At 31.6% G+C, this 24968-nt stretch overlaps 1 protein-coding gene, 1 long non-coding RNA gene and 1 pseudogene across 5 annotated transcripts; 1 reads left to right on the top strand and 2 right to left on the bottom strand.

The window, feature by feature from the left end:
* Positions 1-604: 604 nt before the first annotated feature.
* Positions 605-17381, bottom strand: LOC136997294 (uncharacterized). The gene is made up of 4 exons (XR_010888101.1): positions 16883-17381; positions 16265-16382; positions 15980-16097; positions 605-3083 (listed from the first exon to the last, which is right to left on the bottom strand). It is a non-coding gene; the product is annotated as an uncharacterized lncRNA (long non-coding RNA).
* On the top strand, positions 4313-8942 carry LOC105676539 (uncharacterized). Of its 4 annotated transcripts, XM_067347886.1 has the most exons (12): positions 4334-4712; positions 5228-5376; positions 5907-5984; positions 6082-6243; positions 6459-6598; positions 6714-6780; positions 6875-7039; positions 7127-7410; positions 7504-7669; positions 7770-7900; positions 8017-8353; positions 8530-8942. In XM_067347886.1, the coding sequence occupies exons 1-7, from the start codon at positions 4625-4627 to the stop codon at positions 6905-6907; spliced, it is 717 nt and encodes a 238-aa protein (XP_067203987.1). In that variant the 5' UTR covers positions 4334-4624; the 3' UTR covers positions 6908-7039; positions 7127-7410; positions 7504-7669; positions 7770-7900; positions 8017-8353; positions 8530-8942. The 4 variants fall into 4 exon arrangements, with proteins under 4 accessions (XP_067203989.1, XP_067203987.1, XP_067203986.1 ...); XM_067347885.1 differs by having other exon boundaries at positions 8017-8942; XM_067347888.1 differs by lacking the exon at positions 5907-5984 and having other exon boundaries at positions 4313-4712; positions 8017-8942.
* A 65-nt stretch (positions 17382-17446) lies between the features above and the next one.
* Positions 17447-21768, bottom strand: LOC105680121 (protein toll-like; annotated as a pseudogene).
* Positions 21769-24968: the final 3200 nt, after the last annotated feature.

Below are 24968 nucleotides of genomic sequence, written 5' to 3'. Positions count from 1 at the left end.
ATTGTAAGAAATATTGTCAGAAGCGATCTATTGTGAGCTGACAATTTTTAATAAATATAGTCAGAGGCGATCTAACGTCAGCTGACAGTTTAGAAAAAAGAGAGCTAAAAACGATTTATTCGTGAACTGGCAAATTGTTAGAAATATTGTCAGAGGCGATCTATCGTGAGCTGACAATTTTAAATAAATATTGTCACAGACGATCTAACGTCAGCTGACAGTTTAGAAAAAAGAGAGCTAAAGACGATTTATTCGTGAACTGGCAAATTGTAAGAAATATTGTCAGAGGCGATCTATCGTGAGCTGACAATTTTAAATAAATATTGTCACAGGCGATCTAACGTTAGCTGACAGTTTAGAAAAAAGAGAGCTAAAGACGATTTATTCGTGAACTGGCAAATTGTAAGAAATATTGTCAGAGGCGATCTATCGTGAGCTGACAATTTTTAATAAATATAGTCAGAGGCGATCTAACGTCAGCTGACAGTTTAGAAAAAAGAGAGCTAAAAACGATTTATTCGTGAACTGGCAAATTGTTAGAAATATTGTCAGAGGCGATCTATCGTGAGCTGACAATTTTAAATAAATATTGTCACAGGCGATCTAACGTCAGCTGACAGATTTGAAGAAATACGTATTTATTTTAGTTAGCAATTTACTGCACGTGTGGTCTGTTTATATTTTATCAGATAATTTATAAGGTCATTTAACCTTTTTTCTCGCAATTGAAATTCTATCGTATGGCTGAATGATGTACATACGAGACAAAATAGACTTATACAAGGTGTCTAATAGATATAAGTTAGATATGATAAAATATTTTATTTGAAAAATGTATGTATAATACTATATGTCTAATTGGAAAAATATGTTATATGCTTTTCCTATTTTTATTCTTATGTAACAAATACAAAATAAATAAATAAGTTAATTAATTATTGAATACATACATATACATATTGAATATAGTTATCTTTATTTTGTATTTTATATAACTGAAATAATATATACTTTCATTATTTTAGTCATTATCATATAAAATACAAAATAAAGATAACTATTTATTGAATATATGTGTATATGTATATATTAATTAATTGATTAATTAGTTATTTAGTATTTACTACATAAGGATAAAAGTAAGAAAAGTATATGACATTTTTCTTCAATGATATATATAGTATTATATGTATATTTTTTATTTATTATTTTGTCATATTTAGTTTGTATTTATTTGACACCTTGTATACGCTTATGTTTTCTCGGACATTATATTGCAGCTTTGCGACGAAATTTCAGTCGAGGAAACAAGCGCAAGCATCGTTTGTTTACAAACTTCCGATGACACACGTACACAGACCACACGTCAGTGTAGTGAGTCACCACTGCAAACAAATGCGTACACACGGACCTACGCGGCATAGGTCCGTAGGCTGCGCCGATAATGTCATTTCATTTTTAGTACCATCGAAATGATGGCGCTTTCGCGTCGGAGTTCGCCCGTCACTTCAGCATCCTCTTAATATCCTGATACCAACGCTAAGAGAAAGAAAGTGATTATAGCAATTTGTAGGCAATATTGATTTCATAATAACAAATCCAGTATAAAGTAAAAATTGACGAAATTCTGTAGCCTTCCATTTATCAATATCATCTAAACCTCTAGGTTTTCTCACAAATTCTGCTGGAATGAAGGGTTTCAATGCAATTAAATAACGCGAAACTGAATTTACAGCCTCTTTAGATAATCTAATATTTCTGTTTCCTCTGACCCATAGTTGCAGCAATCGTTTTACAACACCTAAACAGACAAGGTGCATATAATCTAATGAGATTTGTGATACCATTCCAATACCGAGTTTTTCTAATATGGGATTACCTGTGTGATGTTCAACATGTATACGATTTTTAAATGTGTCATTTGTACGTAACATGCTGTTAGTTTCTTGAAAAACTACTCTGTTACATATGAAATCGCCTTCTTGAATACATTTCGAGCAAGAGGAATATCCTGTATGACCTTTTGTGTAGATAATAAATGATTTCGCCGGGGCATCGCATAATATTGCATTAAGAGTTATGGCCGGAGCACAGACTTTTGCATAAAGCATAACGCATAAGCATAAGGAAATTGATTGGTCCATTTCCTTATGCATTTGCTTATGCTTATATATAGACCAATCAATTTCCTTATGCTTATGCGTTATGCTTTATGTAAAAGTCTGTGCTCCGGCCTTTACTGTATATTTTATATTAGAAACAATGATGCCTGTTTGAGAAAGGAGAATGAAGTCGTTAACAAAGTCGAGTAAAAACTCGTTAGCATTATTAGGTTTGCACATTCCATGATAAATACCAATTATAAAAGGTAATGTATATGTATCTACATCTTCAATAGATGCCATTATTGGCCAAAATTGACTACCACTACTTTTGGAAATTGGCAAACCGTCAATATTAATATTTAATTTTATTTTATTCCCTGTAATAAATTCAGAATATATTTGTATGGATCGCTTTAGAGTAGAGAAAAGACCAAAATGAACGTAGCGTCCACTATCCAGAGATTTTATATTTACAGACGCATTTCGTGGTGTTTTAAGTAACACCCTCACGTCTTTAGGCAAATCTACATAGCCATGTTTCCTTAAAATAGTAAGTAACTCGTTAACAGTATTATGTGCAATATTTCGTTCAATAATAAATTTTTGTAAATCTTCTCGTAAACTCGTTATATTATTGCTACCATCAGAGATATTATTTATATCAGAAATATAATCTTGTGCTTCAACATTATGTTCCTTGTTACTTTCTATATCCGATAGTGATTCTACACTTGATTCACTTATTTCGTTAGCAAAATCGTGAGGCAAAATATTAATTTCGTTAAATGTATCATCGACATTTGTGAAACTACTGTTACCACTATTTTCTGCTTCTATTGTATCAGATGCTATATTCGAATTGGTTGAATGTAATAATTTTGAATATTTATAATAAGTCAATTCGCGTTTAATTATTTGATTCTTTCGCCTTTTTGATAAATATTGAAATTCCTTTGGCATGATGGCAGACAGTAAAATCTACATAAGAGACAACAACGGTAGATGAGAGTACTTGCGTGAAATGCGCCACCGTCAATGTATTAACATATCTAACTCATGTATAACACATTCTATATTTGTATTACACTGATAATATATAGAAAAATTAATTAACACTTATACATACACACACAGATTTCTCTTCTTATTTTTATTGTATGTATAGGGTGTTCAAAATAAAGGTTCACTAATTTAATTGACTATAATTTCTAAAATAAATAAAAAAATAAGATTCTTTTTTTTATTTATTAATTGAATCATGACAAATTATAACGAATTAGGTGTGAAACAAAATGTCGTTCAAATGGCCGCTTTGGGTTGAGTCACAAATTTGAGTTCTTTTTATAGTATTTTGCATGACACAAAGTCTCTTATAAAGTAGTGGAAATTTGAGCTCTTTCTGCACAAATGTTATCTTTCAGTTCATTAATTGTTCATCACTTTTCCTTTGAGATAGCTCTACAAAAAAAAATCTGGAGCCATCAAATCAGGAGATCTTGGAGGTCAATCAAAACTGCCAAAACGAGAAATAAAACGATCTGGAAAGATTGTTTATAATAGCACGATTGTTTCGCGATATGTGTGTGCGGTGGCACCGTCTTGTTGAAAATAAAAAACAAAATAAAAAAAAAACAATTGCAAACAATCTTTCCAGATCGTTTCATTTCTCGTTCTGGCAGTTTTGATTGGCTTCCAAGATCTTCAGATTTTTTTTGTGGAACTATCTCAGGAAAAGTGTATGCGAATTATCCAGTAACAATTGATAACCTGAAAAATAACATTTGTGCAGAAATAGCTCAAATTTCTACTACTTTATGTGAGACTTTGTGTCAAGCAAAATGCTATAAAAAGAGCTCGAATTTGTAACTCACAATCAGTCCGAAGCGGCCATTTGAACACTCAAAAAAATGATCTTGCAATAATAGCTAAAATTTTCTAGGTGTAAAAAATTAAGTAAAACAGATAAATGATTAGCAACTGTTGTGATATTGCATATGTAATTACTTAATCAGTTTAGATGACAGAAACAGAATATATATCTGTATTGTTTGTAAACTATAAAAAAAAAGTTTCTCTAAAGCACCTATCTATATAAGATCAATCACGTGTTAGATCATATATCAATCACGTGTTAGAAAGTTTGATTGAAATAAACAGAAAAAATCAACAGTGCAGACAAATGAATTTATGATCTGCACATCTAACAGTTTATATGACGCGCCCAATTTGTCTAGCTCTTTTAAAATAGATATTAGCTGCGATATCTAGAAATCTAACTACATCAGCGAAACATTTTTCTTAGTGTATCACGATCACGCCGCGTGTGGCGCATGCAACACGTACTGCGTAAAATTTCGTGCCAGCGCCCATCGTGTAGTACATGTTGATACCAGTTCAGACAAAGGGACAACGCATATTAAACACATAGGCGAATCGTGCTTCGAGTTTGTGTCTCATTTGGGTGTTTGTGAAAGTTTTACTGTGGAAGAAGTTTGACCGTGACGGTTGTGTGTGTAATAATGTCAGATGATAACATTTTCATCGAATTGACGACTAGAGATTTATTAAAAACATGGAATCTCGAGCAATATGCATCGGCTTTTGAAAGTAAGAATATAATTATTTACTTGATTAAATATTATAATTAGATTAGATATCAATTGCATTAATTTTTTGCACTATCGTTAAAATAAATTAGTTTCTTTCACATGCCATTATTTATTTTTTAAGCAAGTATGTTAATAAAAAAACCGTCAAAATTTTTCCTGCTTTATAATATATCAACAAATAGTTATAAATTTTTGTCATAAAGCCCTTTCTCGGATATAAATTTCAAGAATATTGCGTGCACGCGCGCGAACATACAATTATATACATATACCGTTCGCAGAATATTCTCGAATATTTTAGAATATTCTCGAATATTTTAGAATATTCTACGAATATTTTGTGCTACCTAAGTATATATGTATGTGTTTTTATTATTGATAAAACATTACATATATAGTAATTTAACTATATATGTATTTTATTCAAATTATATAGTTATGTGTGACTTCAAATAAGTATTTTATCACATATCTAATAAATATTCATAAATATTTATATTTATTTTGTATTAGGTAATTGTATAGAAACCGCAGAATTTGAAAGTCTATTAGAACCTGAGTGGAAGGAAACTTTAGAATCTTTGATCCCACTTTCTGGCCACAGAATGAGATTCGTGAAAAATTTGAAAACTTTTATCAAAGACAACACAAATGAAATGGAGGTACGATATAATTAGTTAATACATAGATATTAATATATGGATGCTTTACATTTAGCAAAAATATATGTCTTTAAATAGAAATACATATAATTGAATTTTTACATGTCTTGTTACATTTTCAAAGAAAATATTTCTTGTGACATTTGAGAAAGAGAGAGATTCAAGTATTTTATTAATATATAAATTAAATACAAAATTTGCAGCATATTTAGTAATGTGACATATCAAATGTGTGAGTAAAAATGAATATGGCATGCAAAAAAGTTAATTAATTTTAATGCAAAGAAAAAAGATTTTAAAATATTTGAAAGAAATAATTTTAAATACATAATTTATAGTGTCTAAAATATATTTGTAAAAAGAGGTAGAAAAAGAAAGAGATAATAGAAAAATAAATTGTAATTCAGTATATTTTTAATAAACTTTATATTATAATATAACTTTATATCTTTAATCGAATTTTGAGAACTTTATCTCTAAAATATCATTACGTTTTCAATTCTGAATTTCTTTATTCCACTCTGTTGTAGATTGATGAAAATAATTTTACAAAGATACGTGAGAAAGATAAAAGTGAAAAGACTGTTATTCCTCTTTCACTTCAACTAGTAAGTATGCTTTAATATTGTATTTAATTTAAAAGCTTATTTCAAAAAACTTAAAAATGTTTATTTTTAAATATTAAATTATCAATTCTATACATAGAGTATTTCAAACGAATCAGAAGATATTCAAGAAATTGAAGAAATTCCAAAAAACAACAATCAAGAGAAAAATTTGGAGGAATCTATTCATCAAGAAGCTTCAAAAAATATTTTCAAAAAAAGAAAGAGAAAGAGTGACGAATGCAATGTCACACGAGGTGAAGTAAGTTATGAATAATCGATTTTGTAAAAATATATTACAAAGTATCTATTCAAATTTTGTAAAAAAATTCCTTGAAAATTCCCTGATTTTCCATTTTTGTTCAAAATTTAATAAAGAGAATATTTTTATGATTTTTTAATGCAATTTTCTAAAATGTTGTTTTTGCATGCGTTTTCTAATATTTTTTAAATAATTTTTTAAATAATTTTGTCCAGCAACTTCGTTTCCTTCTAAACAAGTTAGCTACAGGTAGATGTTTCTTACAACTAGCGAAGCAAGGCTCTTATTTGAAGGATAAAGATAGAAATAAGTTAACAGATATTATTATTGAGAATCAATTGAGCAAATGTGACAAGTAAGCTTATTTGTTATTTTATAATTTTAAATTGTGATCCTCATTATCATAATCATTTTTTCTCGTTTTTTATAAATTGTCTCTTTTTTTTTAAAATGTTATTTTTTCTGCTTAGAATTTCACCTACAGAGTTCACTGAACTGGTTGGTGCTATTCAATATTTATTTCCCCAAGAAGATAGCGTAAGATAATATAAATTTTAATAACGAGTTATTGAATATAAAATACTGCACATTTTTATGTAGATTTGCATTTATGCTAAATTTATTTTTGCAGGAGCTTTATTACACATTCCATATAAATATATAAATGGAAATAAACTGTTGGTAAAAGGAAAATTAATCACAAAATACTATTCTATACGAAAAGAATTTAAAGCTCTTGGTATTATTGCATCTAAAAGTAAGGATCAATCAGATTCTCAAGATGATTTAGTAGCAGGTTTGTTGTTTATTTATATTTGCAGTTTTTTCTGTAATTAGATGATAAATTTTAAATATTTTTTGTTATTTTTATTTTATTAAATAGATGATGATCTGCAAGGAAAACTTGCTTTTCTTAAGGAAAATGTAGAACCATGGCCTACAATAATAGATTATTGGACAGATACGTCAAAACAAAGAATTGCACAATTGCATGCTAAATCTCGACTTACAAATAAAGAAAATGACAAAAGAAATATTAATAAAAGTAAGACTAACAGAGTAATTCTACAAACTACTACACTAATTCAAGAAAAGAAAGAGCTGGAAAATATTTCAACTTATTTAAAAAAATACCCAGTTCTTCAAGAAAAACTTGGATACACTTTGGTTAATATTATTTTAATATTATGTACTGCTTTGCATTTTATCATGTACTATAAATTGATTTTGTATTTTAACTTTCTATTTTTTATATTTTAGTTTGAAATAGATTTTGATTTACTATATCCCGAACAAAAACTAAAGGCCTATAATTCTTATTCGGAGTTTTGCAATCGTATTATACAAGCGCTAAACAATGAAGACAATAAATGTGAGACCGTTAAAGATAATTGTCTACTTTTTGCAAATGATGAGATTTCAGAAGGTAAAAAATGTTGGACACAATTTTATTTTTATTGCAAAGTATTCATTTTTTACAATTTTAAATTGGCTTTTATATTGTCAATTTTTCCTTTTGTTAATAGATAGCAAAAATTTAGTGGCATTATTGTCACTTTGTTATTTAGATACTGTCGTAACAGTTGCGCGTAAATCCGGTCGTACATGGAGGCCACCTCATAGAGAAATTCAAGAGGGCGTAATTTCCCAAATTGAAGTAAGTGTTTATCCTACAGAAATATTACATACATATCTTTTGTCTTTAAGATTTAAATATTTTTGGAAAAATATTTTAATTTAATTTTAATTTGTTTTAAATATTTTAATTTTTAGAGTGTTCAAAAACTTCAAACGTTTATTCAAGAAAGAGAAAAAAAATTAATTCACTGGAATCTTACTATGCAGCCATATGTTCTCGTCTGTGGATCATCCATAGAAGACATAGATGCTTGTTACGTTATTCTCGACAGAGAGACACAATTTCTTGCTCAATCCCCAATAAGAGCTTTAGATCTATGTTTTAAGATTATTCACTCAGCTCATTTAAACTACTCTCTCGAAAGTTATCGCTTATGGAGACTCATTCAGAAGGCGTTGTACAACTTAACAACTGAATTTGATGAATGGAAGTCTGATGCTCAACTACCAAAATTATTTAAAAAATTTTCTTGTAAGTAAAAATACGAGATCTGTTTTTATTTTTCAGCTTTTAAATGTTATTTTATTTTTTGTCTGATATATGCAATGCGTATTAAATATGCAAGCATATGTTTAAGTTTATATATTTTTTTGACTATATATTTGGTTGTTATTTGTACGCTCAAAAACTAATTACTATAATTTAAGGTACTGTAAGCTTTAATTACTAAGAAACGATAGTCACTGCACGTAGCAAAACTAATATGTGTCAGGATGGGATCAACGGAGCGGTAGGCGGAATAAAATAAATGTCCAGAGGCCCTTGTGTGTTGTTGACGCACTTTATTGCGCACCATGTGCCTCGTCTGAGTTCCGGTCTAGAACTGCCTGACTAACTTTTCTCGCATACAGCTCTGTTCGATTCTTTACTTTCGAGATTAGGGGTCGATATATATATATCGACCTAACTAAGTATCGAGATGTAGGTCGCCATTTATAAAATACGTTCTGGACAACCTTAATCTAGTTTCTTATTCGTGATTGGCTTACAGCTCGGCCAATCCTGCGAGTACATTCGTCCCGGATGTTTTAATACATGAAACAAACAAAATATAATACGATGACAATGTTTTCGCACCGATAAAAATAAAAATAAAATATGTCGCAAACAAAAGCAAAAATTATAAAAAATGTTCATAAATCAGTCTCTTCGGGCTTTTCTGCCAATCACAGTTCTGTTACTGAGTATCACTTCACTGCTTAAATGCTACTTAACTTAAATACAATGTGTAATCTTAAATATTAGACCTTAAAATATTAAGCCTTAATCTTAATTCAATTCAGATAACGGTTTAAACCATAGTTTCAATCGGTCAGGTGAAATAATTGAATTATAGGGTTTCTGAGTTATCGGAAACCCAGGAATATCTTCAATAACATAACGATTTTTGTTAAGGACTTTGGAAACCAAATAAGGACCTTTATATATAGGTTTTAGTTTACGATCTTCACCGGGCTTGGAAGCCGAGTCACGTATTACAACATAATCTCCTGGTTGATACAGAGGTGGTTTTTTATGTCTTTGATCGTAATATTCCTTGTTATATTGCTTGATTTTATTGGTAGCTTCTACGGCTATTTCTCGACTTACGGTTCTATCTTCGTTCAAATTCAATTCTGTTTTGGCTAAGGTACAGAGAAATGAAGTTAAATCTGAATCTGGTCGATTACGTAACTCATAGCCCAATAATAATTTTGATGGGGAGGCTTTAATGGATTTATGATACGTATTGTTCATTACGTATTGGATGTCATTTAGACAATCAGACCAAGTAGCTTGATTTTCCACTACCTTTCTAAGAGAGGATTTTAAAAATCTATTAATTCTTTCCACCAATCCGTTCGCCCATGGTGCAGCTACGGCTACCAGATGATGTTTAATCATTCTATTTTCAAGAAATTCGGCAAATTCACCAGAAGTAAACGCAGTTCCTCGATCCGAAATTAAAACTTTCGGGTTACCGAAGGTAGAAAAGATAGGATTTAAATGTTTGATTACTTCCTTTGAACTAGTCGTTTTGCAAGGACAAAGCCAAGTGAATCTAGTGAAAGCATCAACCAATACTAATATATGTTTATATCCATTTAGAGTTATAGTCAAAGGACCAAAATGATCTAAGTGTACTACGTCAAATGGGACATCTGGTGTTTCTGTAGTTTGCAGATTTCCTCGTTCACAATTTGAAGAAGCGTTGGCGAATACACACACCATACAATTATTTATATGTTCTCTCAGTTTACTACGCATAGACGGAAACCAGTAATTAACTCTCAGACTCTCAAATGATTTATCAAATCCGCAATGCGCTAAATTATCATGATATAAGTATAACAAATGTTTAACCATAGTGTCAGGTACGAAAAATCGTGGCTTATCAAGACACTTACGATATACTAGTCCTTCTATAAGAGTAAACTTTTCGTGCTCAGCTTTCTCTAGTTGCTGGGCCAGTAATTGGATTTGAGGATCAGCAAGCTGTTTAACTTGCAACTCTTTTTCTATAGATACCGATTCAATTGTAGAAACAATACGGCTAAGAGCATCTACGTGAACCATTCTCCGGCCTTCGCGATGCAAAACTTTAAATCTATAATCCTGAAGTCGAAGCGTCCATCTCGCGATTCTTGGATTCAAATGAGCCTTGTTCAGAGCATAAACTAGCGAATAACAATCAGTAATCACTGTAAAGTTAAGGCCATAAAGGTAAATATGAAATCTCTCTATTGCTTTTACTACCGCTAAAGTTTCCAATTCAAAAGAATGATATCTGCTCTCTGCAGAATTGGTAGTTTGACTGTAGTAGGCTATGGGAGCCCATTGACCCGATTTTTGCTTTTGCAATAAGATAGCAGCTACTGCGATAGAGCTAGCATCCGTATGCAGTTCTGTTTCTAACAGTGGGTTATATAGTCTTAATACAGGGTATGCTATTAGACAATCTTTTAAATGAGCAAAAGCTTGTTGACAATTATCATCAAAACAAAATTGAGTAGATTTCTTCAGAAGATTATGTAGAGGTTTAGCGGTTGAGGCAAAATTAGGTATGAATTTCCTGAAATAACTTGCCAAACCTAAAAATCTCTGTAACTGTTGTACATTAGATGGGACGGGAAAATTCTGAACTGCTTTTACATGTCTATCACTCAGGGTAATACCCGTTGTCGAAATAACGTAACCTAAATATTCTATTTTTGTTTTCAGGAAGCAACATTTGTTATAATTTAAATCGAATTCATAGCTTTTCAACAACAATAATGTTTGCTTTAAAACATCTAAGTTTTCCGCAATTGTGGAAGAGGGTATCAAAATGTCGTCTATATACACGATAACTAGATCCTTTCTAATAAGAGGCTGTAAAATTTGAACAATTCTTTTTTGAAATTCGGCAGGAGCTTCACAAAACCCGAATGGTAATCTGGTATATTCAAATTGCCCATCTGGAGTAGCAAACGAAAAATATTTCATGAAATCTGGATGAATCTTTATTAAATGGAATCCATCCTTTAAATCCAGTAAGGTGAAAATAGTTTTATTCCCTAACCTGGATAAACAATCCTCTATCAAGGGAAAGGGGTATTTTTGTTTAACTACACGTGCGTTTAGAGGTCTTAAATCAACACAAAGTCTTAACTGTCCATTTTTCTTTCGAACAGGTACCACTCTCGCACAATACGGCGATTGGCTATATTGTATGATTCCCCTATTTAGTAAATCGTCAGTTATCTGTCTAATTTGTAGACGTTCATTATACGCAAAACGTCTGGGCGCGAAAGCGTATACAGAATCGTCTTTAAGTGTTACTTTTACACTATAGTCGTCTTCAACGATAGGAACTTTAGTTTCATTAACTGTTCTTAACAAATCAGTCAGTTTTTTATCAATTTTTTCATCAAAATCAGTTTTAATATTCGATAATTTAATATCCCAATCATTTGAGGGATTTTCTAAAACGTCTGTTGACGCAACCTCATTGAACAATTTAACTTTTTCAGCTAAATCTATATCAGCTGATTTACGTATTATTATTGTTAAATCGTTATCGTTGTAGAAATCACGACCTAAAACTATGTCATTAGACCAAAAATAGTTATCTAAAATATGAAGTTTAACCTTAGTCTCGTGCGTCGGTAGAGCCGACAATTTCAATGTAACAGTCTTAGAACCAATAACTGAAATCTTTGTATCGTTTAAAGCTTTAAATTGGTTTACTACTGGTTTGTCAAAGTGAGCATTATTATCAATAAATTTTTTGTACGTTGACAACCGAACAAAAGAGGCCGGACTACCGGTATCGAGTAAAGCTAACAAATTGCACGTAATATTATTTAAAGAACAAATTTCAACAGTTGAGTTACTTATCTCAAACCTTCGAGTCGAATTCTTATCGAGGCAGGCTACCGTTGGCAGATCCTCCTTAGATTCTTCGGCTGCTGCTACCGGGGCTGCTGACGCTGATGACGTGAGTGAAGACTGCTCTTTTCGCTTTAGTTTGTAGCAATCCGACTTGATGTGTCCTTTCACTTTGCAGTAATTGCAAACAAGATCCTTTGAACTCTTCGCAAGAAGAGAAGTAGTTTTCTTCGTTAAGTCAGTAGAATCCTTAGTTTTTTCCTTCCTTATTGGAGGAGGCGAGTTCCTTTTGGTTGGAGCACCGCAAGAACTAACAAGATGATCCATATCTTCCAGAAATTCTTCTATTGATTCAGATTTCCGCATTGCAGCAATTCCTCTGAGAGACATATTACCAATACCGTTTATTAATAATTGAATGCGGTCACGAACTGGCAACTGAAGATGATGCATCATTTTTAACTTTTGATTAGCGTATTCTTGAAAGCTTTCCTTAGGGTAGATCCATTTACGAGCGTCCACTTTCTGCATCGCAACGTGGAAAGGAACCCTTCTTTTGAATTTTCTTACGATGGCTTCTTTAAACGTATTCCATGTTATTCCAGCAAGGTTAGTTTCCAAATCGAACCAATCTCTAGCGTACTTCTGCAACTTGCTAGTACATGCTAACAAAGTGATATTATCCGAAATTCCATGCACACTGGCTGCTAATTCAACCCTACGTACCCAAAGTTCGACATCTTCGTCTTCCGTTCCACTATAGACGGGAATCTGGCTCGCCAACAACGATACCGCTTGAGCAGGAGGTACGTTTGACAGCGATTGATTAGTTGAACTATTCGTTGTACTAAACGGACTTAATGGTATCACAGCAGGTTCAGGATTAATAAAAGAGGTAGATTGACTTCTATTAACATTACCTTGATTGTTATCCATCAATTGAGCAATCATAGCCCCTTGAGCTTTTATTTCCTCATGATATGTCTTCATTTGCTCTTGCTGACATCTTATTTGTTCCAATAAACTAGAAAATGCTGATTGCCAAGCATTATCTGCGGATTGAGCGGAAGTATCTGCGGATTGAGCGGAAGTACTATTTGTTCCACTTTCACTAGATGCGGCTGCATCCCTTAAATCAATCGATTCTCGATTCTCACCACGTGTTTCCTTTGCGGCAAGATCCACTAAGGCGTCGATGCATTTATGATGAGCCTTAAGAGGGGTAAGACCGTATCTCTCCATTAATTTCATGAGGTCCACTAACGAGAGCTTCTCTAATCTCGCACGATCCAACTCCTTTTTGTGATCCATTTCTAATGTGTATCACCTTCACTAATTAGTCGAACGGTCTAAATGTTTAACTCAATAACCGTAACATCGTGTCCAGTTGCACAAGACAAGAGCCAATCAGCACGTGTCGTTCTGGTGACAAACCAATAGAGCGTAGCGTCTAACAAAATGGTTGCCACGATGCAAGCCAATCATCGACGGCGACTCTTATGAGGCCCGAAAATGGCGGTACTAACGCGAACCGACGCGATGACCACGCGGACGCGATAAAGATGGCGGTGGATAAAGGACATTAATTGATCCTTGCTGCACTGTGCACTAATGTGCTCAACACCCTTACAGTTAATGTGCACTAATGTGTCAAATACAACCGTAAACGGTCCAAATCGATCACAGTTGATCACAAATCCGGTCAAACCGATGGTTCGAATCCCACTTCTGATGCTGTAAACTTAAATTACTAAGAAACGATAGTCACTGCACGTAGCAAAACTAATATGTGTCAGGATGGGATCAACGGAGCGGTAGGCGGAATAAAATAAATGTCCAGAGGCCCTTGTGTGTTGTTGACGCACTTTATTGCGCACCATGTGCCTCGTCTGAGTTCCGGTCTAGAACTGCCTGACTAACTTTTCTCGCATACAGCTCTGTTCGATTCTTTACTTTCGAGATTAGGGGTCGATATATATATATCGACCTAACTAAGTATCAAGATGTAGGTCGCCATTTATAAAATACGTTCTGGACAACCTTAATCTAGTTTCTTATTCGTGATTGGCTTACAGTACTATCTTATTATAATCTAAAGTAGATAATATTTGTTTAAATTTAATATTTAGAATTAATATTTAATATTTTGAGGTATTTTGAGATTGAGTTTTACAGCAATGAAATTCTTATAAATTTTACTTTATATATAGGTAAATAATAATAATAATATCTGTTTCGTATGCAATGTCCTTTTTTGTACAATGTTCAATGAACATTTTCATTGTTATAGTATTTGTAATACTGCTAAAATAATAGCAATTTTAATTACTGATCTTTTACATTATTTACCTTTGTTATATTGTAAAGGCAGTGATGGAAAACAATATGTCACACTGCATCATTTACTGTAGCAATAAAAATATGTATTTGATAATGTTTATACATATATATTTATATATATATATACATTATATAAAACACTAACATTATATGATATAAAACATTAACATATATAAAAGATTGAAAACACATTGAAAATAAATGTATTCTTTTTCATAAGATATTAGTATTTTTATTAGTGCCTATTAGTATTTATATATGTATTTTTCAATACATATATAACTATAAATCTTTCTTTTTAGTTATCTATCCTGTGTCCAGAGACTGATCCTGTTACTGATATATATATAGGAAGAAAAAGTATTAATAGTCAGACTTTATTTCTTTCTACGCACAAATTGTTTGAGAAGCCAAATTACTACAATATATAAAAATACATATTTAATATATGTACCTACAATATAAATAATGAAACTAGAAAGATAGCTTATAGCCATAGTAATTAGACTTCCCATTATTTATGAGTAGAAAAAGATTAACTATAGTTTAGTTTATTATATTCTACAGAAGTGATATATTTGTGTGATTAAATAATTATATTCTAGATGTCACAGTTAACTTTTTTTAAATTACAGCTAAATTAATTTTATATACTTTTAGTGTACCTATACAATATTTTATAATTGAATTTATTAGAAAAAGATGTGTTAACCAATGCATTATAATAAATTTATTAAAATGCATTGCTTAACACATCTTTTTCTAATAAATTCAATTATAAAATATTGTATAGGTACACTAAAAGTTTATAAAATTAATTTAGCTGTAGTTAAAAAAAAGTTAGCTATGACATCTAGAATATATTGTCACATTATCTCGATGCTGCAGTTATAATCGATAGCTACTCATAAAGATTGTTCTAGCTGTATTATCAAAACTCATTTATACTATACAGTAAGTAATATTTAGCTACAGTATTAATACTCATTTATACTATGCAGTGAGCAATATTTAGTTGTACTGCTAAAACTCATTTATATCACGCAATGAATAACATTTAGCAATGGTACCTAAATTTTTCAGAAGCTATTGCTAGAACATTACTGCTATAAATTCTATATGTGACAAACAATGTTTTCACAGATACGAAAAATAGCGATACATTCTTGTTGCAATATCTAGAAATCTAACTACATCAGCGAAATATTTTTTTGAGTGAACGACATTGTGTTCTACACCTAATTCGTTAAATTTGTCTTGATTCAATGAATAGATGAAAAAAAGAATCTTGTTTTTTTATTTATTTTAGAAATTAAAGCCAATTGAATTAGTGAACCTTCATTTTGAACATCCAGCATGTGTATGTGTGCGTATTTACTTGAAAGCAGAGAAAATAATTGTACTTACATATAAAAGTAACTCGTATCCGAACGAGAGAACGGGTTGCACACGGCTTATGCAATGATTTCAATTTTCGACAGGCGTAAGTGCAACGTTTCAGCGACAATCCTTAAATCATAAAGCACTGCAACATAAATAAGACCACTTATATTAGAACACTTGTACGTAATTGTATTAAAAAAGATTTGGCTTTTATACATATGTACGTAAATATGCTTGAAGGTGTGTGTGTATGTGTATATGTGTATGTGTGCGTATTTACTTGAAAGCAGAGAAAATAATTGTACTTACATATAAAAGTAACTCGTATCCGAACGAGAGAACGGGTTGCACACGGCTTATGCAATGATTTCAATTTTCAACAGGCGTAAGTGCAACGTTTCAGCGACAATCCTTAAATCATAAAGCACTGCAACATAAATAAGACCACTTATATTAGAACACTTGTACGTAATTGTATTAAAAAAGATTTGGCTTTTATACATATGTACGTAAATATGCTTGAAGGTGTGTGTGTATGTGTATATGTGTATGTGTGCGTATTTACTTGAAAGCAGAGAAAATAATTGTAATTGTGACGAAAGAATTTCACACGTACATGCAAAAAATTTTAGTGTCCGACAAGCGTAGGTTGCAACGAGTTCTAATATCACAGAACACTATACATTTAACCCGTCCAAACGACTAGAGAATTGCAAATATGCATTTTTTAACATTTTGTCGGCAGCAACATTGCGTGCTTGTCGTACGACAGGCACATAAAATCGTACGATTACATGCCACCATTAATCAGGTTTAATAAAGTTTGTAGATATAAAACCGGATTTAATTACGTAAAATGTTTTAACGCTAGTTAATGGTAACGTTTAATCGTAATCTATAATGATCGGACCGGGGAAAAGAACTTACGATACGATTCGGCAACTGTCTCCCGCGTGCTTCAACGTTGCAACGTGCCTGCCTGTGCCGGTATGATCTCGCTTCCCAGCATGCTCCTGAACCAATCAAGACATGATATGGCTGTGTGTTACACATACGTCTGCGCGAGTGTCACTCGCTACCAATCATCGACGTAGTAGCCGCTGTGCGCACACGTAACAAGATGCGTATGCAGTTGTTTCCTCCCGACACTCAGTTTATTACAAATAAATAAATATATAACATCAAAATAATATTTACGAAGCACTTGTTATATAACATGTTACATTCAAGTTATATTGCCATTTACTTTATTATAACCAGTAAGCAACAAAGCAAAATAACAATTCTATAACACAATTACATTATATGTATAAAAAATATTATATAATCACAATATAAATAAAGTGTAACATTTGTTATATGTAATATCTGTTACATGTTATTTCTACGTTATATGGCAGCTATATATTGTGTTTGCTGGGTTAGTTTACTGCGGCCTCCGCGCACACAAACGAGAATCGTATACATGTGATGCGCAAAACACTACGCATCTTTCGATCCATCTCGTGTAGTGTTAAAAAAGGCAAAAAGGCGGTATATTATAAAAATCCACGGATAATTTATTGAATGGTAAGTACGGTTGAATTGGATTCATTTATTATATACTTTTAATAATTGTTACTAATATATCTACTAAACATATCGACTAACAATGACATTACATCAATATTGTAATTTGCCACTCAATAATGTAATTGTTATATACAACATGTATAATGTACTTACATTATTGAGTAATGTTGAGTAAAATTATAATATTGGTGTAATGTTACTGTTAATTGATGTTTACTAAGTATTTTGTAATCCTTTATCTATTCTAAAACTATTCCTCTTGAATTCCTAAAGAATTACAATTCAGGAAAGAAGAAAATTTGAAGAATACTTTGTGAATTCATTGTGCTATCTGGGATGTGGATTACGTTTAGATTTTCTCTTTTGTCGAAAAACAATAGCAATTATTAAATAATTATTAAATGCACAGAATCAGTGTTCTGTACTACTTTCGATACATTTGTAACTGTTTTTTTTTAAATTATAAAATAAGCATATAGGTAGACAATCTAATATATGAAAAACGTGCCGATCTAATTTGTGGAACTGTAGTCGCATTTTACACTTCTAAACGATATACAGTGGCGTGCAAAAGTTTCCGGCCAGTGATATTTTGTAATCTCTAATTTAAAAAAAAAGTCTAATGAAACCTTATTAGGCTTTTTTTATAAATTATAATACAAAATGTCACTGGTCGGAAATTTTTGCACGCCACTGTACTTTCAAATTACACCGTCAACCACAATCAGTTATCCGTTATGCGGTTGACCATAATTTGAACTTACGTCTCCGATAAAGTTGGAGAATTATCACTCCTTGGTAGATCCGATGTAGATTGATTTCAAGTAATTGCGAATACTGTTCCGATTTTTTTATTTTGTCCTTTTTTCTTTTCCACTTTTTTATTATTTTTCTTTATATTTTAAAAAAATATTTTGTAAACATATAAAAGGCATATAAAAAATATAGGTTATTGGTATATAAGTTTTTGGAATATTCAATTTCACATTTTAAATTTAAAAAATGAGACATCTAATTACGTGAAGATTACAGCAACATTCAATTTAGTAAGACAAACTAAAGACAAGTGGCAAGACAAGGTAAGACAATTTTGATTAAAATACTTAGACGTTAAATAAAGCAAGATATAAGAACAAAGTCTATTTTTTTAAATTTTATTTGTAAAGATGTTTTGCTACAAATAAATTTTACAATCAAATTTTTTTTTAATTAGTTACTTTCTACTTCTCATATTTTACTATAACAATCTCACGATGAATCGTACTTACAGCTGGAACAGTAACTGGCATAGTACTAACTGTAATTGCCATGCTAACTGCTTTAATGTATTTTCGTAAATCAGTAAAAAAGAGTGTTTTATTTACTCATGAATAGATTTACTTAATTTTAGAAGAAGTTCAGGTCAGATTCAATATTATAGAGTTTGTATATCTATATTTATTTATACCTTTAATATTTATGTAAATATGTTACATATTTCTTAAAAACTACTGCATACATTAAATATGTATATATACCTATTATTTCTTCTGCATACATTATATATATTATTTCTTATGATAGATTGACCTTGCCAAGAAGCTAACGTTTTGCTCGATGCTTCGGATCTCACAAAATTTCAAACAGACAGTGATAATTTTCCGCATACATAGCAAAATTGTATTATTTTTGTTTCAGGTTGCATTACTAGATTGTATAAATTGTGGGATAATATTTAATTTTTAATATTTATAATAATTGTAATATTTATCTCATAAAAATATTTGTAATAAATCATATTTATTATTTTTACTCGCTGTAAAATCTTCTCTTTTTTTTTATGTATTATAAAAAATAATCTTTTACTTGCAGTTGTATCAATTTCATTATTCATAATTATAGCTGAAAATTATAATAAAAATCAGTTTATATTCGATTAAGTGATTGCAAGTGAAAATACAGTGAATGAGTTCCTTATTATTTTAATATGTTTGTAATTCACAATTCTCGAAAACTTCCCGAAGAGCGGGATTATTTTTAGGTCGTCTGGATTTGATGCGGCAGCGCGTATCTTAATTTATTCCAAAACCAAGGATCTCCCCATTGAATGTACGTGTTCATAGATATGTACGCTTTCAGTTCAGGATCCAAATTATCTGTAGGCCCGATGTCACCATACAAAATCAGTATCACTCGCGTCCGACCTTCGTTTAACGCTTGACGATGAGCAACCCGAAATTCCATTCTTCCCCAGATGCTTTCCAAAAAATTTGGCGACAGTACAACTATCGTTCGTCTAGAATTCTCCACAGATCTAGCAATATTATCCGGTATCCATTCGCCTGCTAACCAATCTCGATAATGAAGACACAATTTGAACGGTGTCGGGCCACTCTCTAGCTTCGATATCAACTCGTCCACTATCAATTCGTGATCCTTGTGCGAGAAACTCACAAATGCGTCGTACAATTTGTCTTTATCCAATTCCTCTTCCGTTACAAAGGATAAACACCAATGATGCGCATATAGCCATACTTTAATATGTGTTTGGTATTTGAAATACAAACCAAAAATTAAACCAATAATTAAACCAATAAGAGCAATTACTGCACTCATGCTGATAATCACTGTTATGTTAGATGGACAAAAATCGTCCCAGATCATTTTTGATATGGATATACTCTTTCTGTGACATATTATTTTAGACATGTTGATTATTTCAGATTTTGAATAAACAAAATTATAAAAATCTCTAGCTTCACAGTCGCATTTCCACGGATTTTCATGTAACGTCAAATGCATTAAATTGGCAGAGTTTTCCCAAAACTGCAGCACGTCAGAATGTATTTTTGACAATTTATTATTGTGTAGTTCCAGAACCTGAAATATATCAATTTCAAATTTTAATGGTATAATTCAATATTTTTTACTACATAGTTCAAGATTAATATTTTTTATATCAGCCATGTATTGTATATATACATGTATATTTTTCATAGATTTCTATGTATATTAATATGGAAAAAATTAAAAATTAGTTTGTCAAATTTTGATAACCAGATAATTTGCGAATTTTTTGATGTTTTTACAATATAAGATTCTTACAATTTGCATAAACTCTTTTTATATGAATTATTTTGTGGACAAAATACAGTTGCATTGCACACCTTCAATGTTGTCGGTAACTCACTTAAAGAAATATGAGATATAATGTTGTGAGATAAAGAAAGTTCATCAAATGATTTGAGTTCTAATTTCTTCAAGTCTGGCATTTGCGTTAACCGATTATGGGAGAAATTCAAATGTAAATGCAAAATTGCGTCAATCGATTTTGTTAAACTCCAAATCAAGGAAATATCAGGCTCCTTTATATCATCCGGCACATTAGTTAAGTTTTTATAAGAACAGTCATATATGAAAGTTTTATCCCCTGGCCTCATAAAGCAATCGCACCTATCGGAGCATACTGTAATGGAATCTGTGTTTTCTATCCTGCAGGTAAACTTTTTCAGATATTGCTTAGAATCAGATATCAAGTCTTTTATCCGTAATTTTTCCAATTTTTTTGGTCTATGACAAATTAAATTGTCTAATTCCATTTGAAAATAGCTTTGGATGTTATGCATTTCACTTTCGTTATAACGAAGAAAATGATATACGTCACAATCACAATTTAACGGATTATTTTCTACTAATATTTTTACCGTACGATTAGTTTTGCTTTCGACTTTTGTGATATTTTTGGCATCGTGTAAAAAAATATGCTGTATCTTATTATAAGTCAAATCCACTATAATATCGTTCGATGAAAACAGTAAATCTTCTGTCTAAAATTTAAATAAAAATGATTATGAATATATTGTCATATATTTATTATCTTCAAAAACAATTTCGTAAATTTAATATACATAGTGTCCTAAAATTTAAGGATTAAACTTTGTCATATGTTCTATGAATAAAAATGAAAAATGAGAGTTATGTAAATATAAATCTGAAAAAAAATATAGATCTTATTAAAATAATTAAAGATATCAAATATACGGATTCATTGTTAATGTGGGAGTTGAGGCTGTTTGATGGAATAAAATAGTAACACTTGGATGATATCAAACTCACAATATATTTTTGTGATAATGAATACAATTCTCTCTTTACTGTCTCAGATAATAATAAGAACATAAAACAAGGTGTGTTACTCAGATGGCTCAAAAAATGCAAGCTCGATTCTTAGTGCTGCCCTCCATCCTATACCATACTGCCATCTATTAGATAAAACATAAAATAAAAACAATATTCCACAATCCGCCCCCTTGGTTTTATCAATCCATAGTGTTCATAATCTTTTTTATATGTTTAGATAAAGTTGGACCTGTCAGTGGTTTTGTTAGACAATCTGCTGTCATACTATCATTTGGTACATGTCTTACTATAATATTCTCCTTTCTCCCGGTCTCTCGGATGTAGTGGCATCTTCGGTTCATCAGTTTAGATTTAGTTTTGAAATTTCCACCGTTCGCCAATTTAATGGCGTTCAAGTTATCACAATTTAATTCTTTTGATGTTTCTTCCGAAGGTTCAATCTCATGTAACAATCTAGAGCTCCACACTATTTCTTTTAATCCTTCCATCATTGCTTCTAATTCGCTTTCTGTTGAAGACAACGCAACTATGGACTGTTTCTTGCTTCTCCAATGTATTAAGTTTCCATTTACATATAATAGTAATCCAGTAAAGGATTTTGCGTCTTCTGTTCTATCCCACGATGCATCAGATTCACATTTTATTTTTGTTATTGAGTCTTCCCTTTTAAACTCAAGGCAATAATCAATAGTCCCTTTCAAGTATCGAAGAATTCTCTTTAATGCTGTCATGTGCATTTCTTTTGGATTATTGTTGAATTGTGATAAACAACTTAGTGCAAATGATAAATCTGGTCGTGTATGTACACTTAAGTACATAAGTTTTCCTATCAATTCCTGATATGCTTGAATGTCAGCTTTCTTACTTTCCTCACAATTTTCCATCTTTGTGTTTACATCTATCGGCGTCTTCACAGCATTACATTCTCTCATTCCATATAACTCAAGTAGTTCTTCAATATAATTTTTCTGGTGTACGTATATTTTTCCTTTTTCTTGATTCACTTGCATTCCCAACACAACTTTTCCTTCCCCGAGGTCCTTAATATCTATGTATTCTTTAATCTTATCTATATAACTTTTCTCAAATTTATCATCGCTTGACACAGTCGACATATCGTCCACATGTATTCCGCAGTATAAGAATCTGTTTTCCCTTTTTGCATAAAACAAGCATGGGTCTTCCTTGGACTGTTTTAATCCACATTTTATTAGAACATCGGTAAGAAATTCATTCCAGCATTTTCCAGCTTGCTTCAATCCATATATACTCTTCTTTAATTTACAGACTTGTTCCTTGTTAACTTGTAGCCCATCTGGTAATTCCATAAATATTTCTTCTTTTAATCTTCCATGTAAAAATGCTGTTTTTACGTCGTAGACCTTCAACCTCCTGTTTTCTTGTGCACTTATACTGAATAACAATCTTATTGTCTCTATTCTCACTACTGGAGCAAACGTTTCCCCATAATCTACCCCTGGACGTTGTCCACATCCCAGTGCGACGAGTCTTGCTTTATACCTTCGTTGCCCTGTATTCGGGTCTTCCTTTATGTCAAACACCCATTTGCATTTGATGACTCTTTTATTTTTAGGTCTAGGCACAGTATCCCATACTTTATGTTTCTTCATTGATGTCAATTCTTCATTGATAGCTTGTCTCCAACATTTCCAGTTGCTTGATCTTTCTGCTTCTTGAACATTTTTTGGAATATCCTTATCTGTAATTATCATCGCAGAATGTTGATTTTTTATTCTTTCTGATCTTCTAACATTTTCTTGTTCCCTTTTTCTTTCCTCTTCTTCACGCCTTAGATTTTTTTGTATTTTTATCATAGCTTTTGTAGTTCCTCTTGGTCTTCCTTTAGTCTTTATTTCTGTCGGTCGTACTTGGATTTCATCCACATCCACATCTTCTCTTAGACATTCTTCATTTTCATCTTCTGTATCTTCTGTCTCGCACCTATCATCAAGTTCTTCTGACTCTGCATCTTCATAGTCACTATTTTCAGATTCTGTCCTTTCATTTTCTTCATATTCCTGAATTTGAGCTTGTTCTCCCCTTCTTTCATTGTCTTCTATTTCCATTCCTACAATTGTCAATTTTTCATCTATTATATGTTTTTGCCATTCTTCTTTATTCAATAATTCGCATCCTTTTTTACTCTCATCGAATTTGACGTCACAATCCGTTTTTATTTTTCCTGTTTCTGGAATATAAACTCTGTAAGTATTATTTGCTGCATATCCTACTAATATTCCTTTAATTATCTTGGAATCAAATTTTTTTCTTTGCTCTCCTTTATTCATTAAATATGCCATGCACCCAAATCTTTTCATATGCTTGACATTTGGTTTTCTTCCATTCCACATCTCATAAGGAGTTTTTCCATGCACACTTGATTTGCTCCTGTTCTTGATATGCATTGCCGTACACGTTGCTTCAGCCCAGAAATCCATTGGCATCTTTGAATCCGCCATTATTGCTCTGGTCATTTCTATTATGGACTTGTTTGCCCTTTCTGCTACCCCATTACATTGTGGGGTTCTAGCGGGACTGAATTCATGCTTTATTCCTTTCTTTTTTAACCATTCTGCTAATTCTTTTCCTGTGAATTCTCCTCCATTATCAGATCTGATTGCTTTCAATTTTTGTCCAGACTGGTTTTCCTTCAAAATAATTAAATTTTTTAGTTTTTCCATTGCTTCTCCCTTTTTATTTAATAGTTCAACAAATATTACTCTGGAATAATCATCTATTATCGTAAATATGTATTTTTTACCGCCTCGTGACAAGGGATGTATTGGGCCAATTAAATCCATGTGCCATAGCTCCATAATCTTATTTGTTTTTTTAGTTATCAATCTAGGATGTGCTTTTCGACACATTTTTGCTTCGACGCATGGTTCACACTGCCTCTGCTCTTTGCATTCGTTCATTCCTATCACCAGATTTTCTTTCTTCATCTCCTCAATAAGCCTCCTATTTGCATGTCCAAACCTCTTATGCCAAATATCAATGTCATCCGCTGTTGCAGCTATTTCATTTTTTATTATTGATGATCTCACATAGTACGCATTTTCTTCTCTCACAGCTGTCATTTTTATTTCACCTCCATTCCTGTAGACAATGGCCTCATTTTTATTAAATTCCACACTATATCCATAGTCTGTTATTTTTGCTACAGATAAAAGGTTCATGTTAATATCTGGTACACATAATACGTTTTTGAGTCGTATTTTATCGTCATTTATATGTTGCGTCATTACTATCTCTCCTCGTCCATTAGAAAGTAATTTCTTTCCGTTTTTGTCTGCTAACG

Source organism: Linepithema humile, chromosome 1 (genome assembly GCF_040581485.1).
Source record: "Linepithema humile isolate Giens D197 chromosome 1, Lhum_UNIL_v1.0, whole genome shotgun sequence".
Taxonomy (NCBI): domain Eukaryota; kingdom Metazoa; phylum Arthropoda; class Insecta; order Hymenoptera; family Formicidae; genus Linepithema; species Linepithema humile.
Note: the sequence above shows the minus strand (reverse complement) of the source record. Positions and strands in the feature narration are given on the sequence as shown.

Bases quoted from the DNA above. Each gene is read 5' to 3' on its own strand.
- LOC105676539 (XM_067347887.1), top strand. From the start codon at position 4,625: ATGTCAGATGATAACATTTTCATCGAATTGACGACTAGAGATTTATTA. The intron at 4,713-5,227 runs GTAAGAATATAA...ATTTTGTATTAG, and splicing joins ATATGCATCGGCTTTTGAAA to GTAATTGTATAGAAACCGCA. The intron at 5,377-5,906 runs GTACGATATAAT...ACTCTGTTGTAG, and splicing joins ACAACACAAATGAAATGGAG to ATTGATGAAAATAATTTTAC.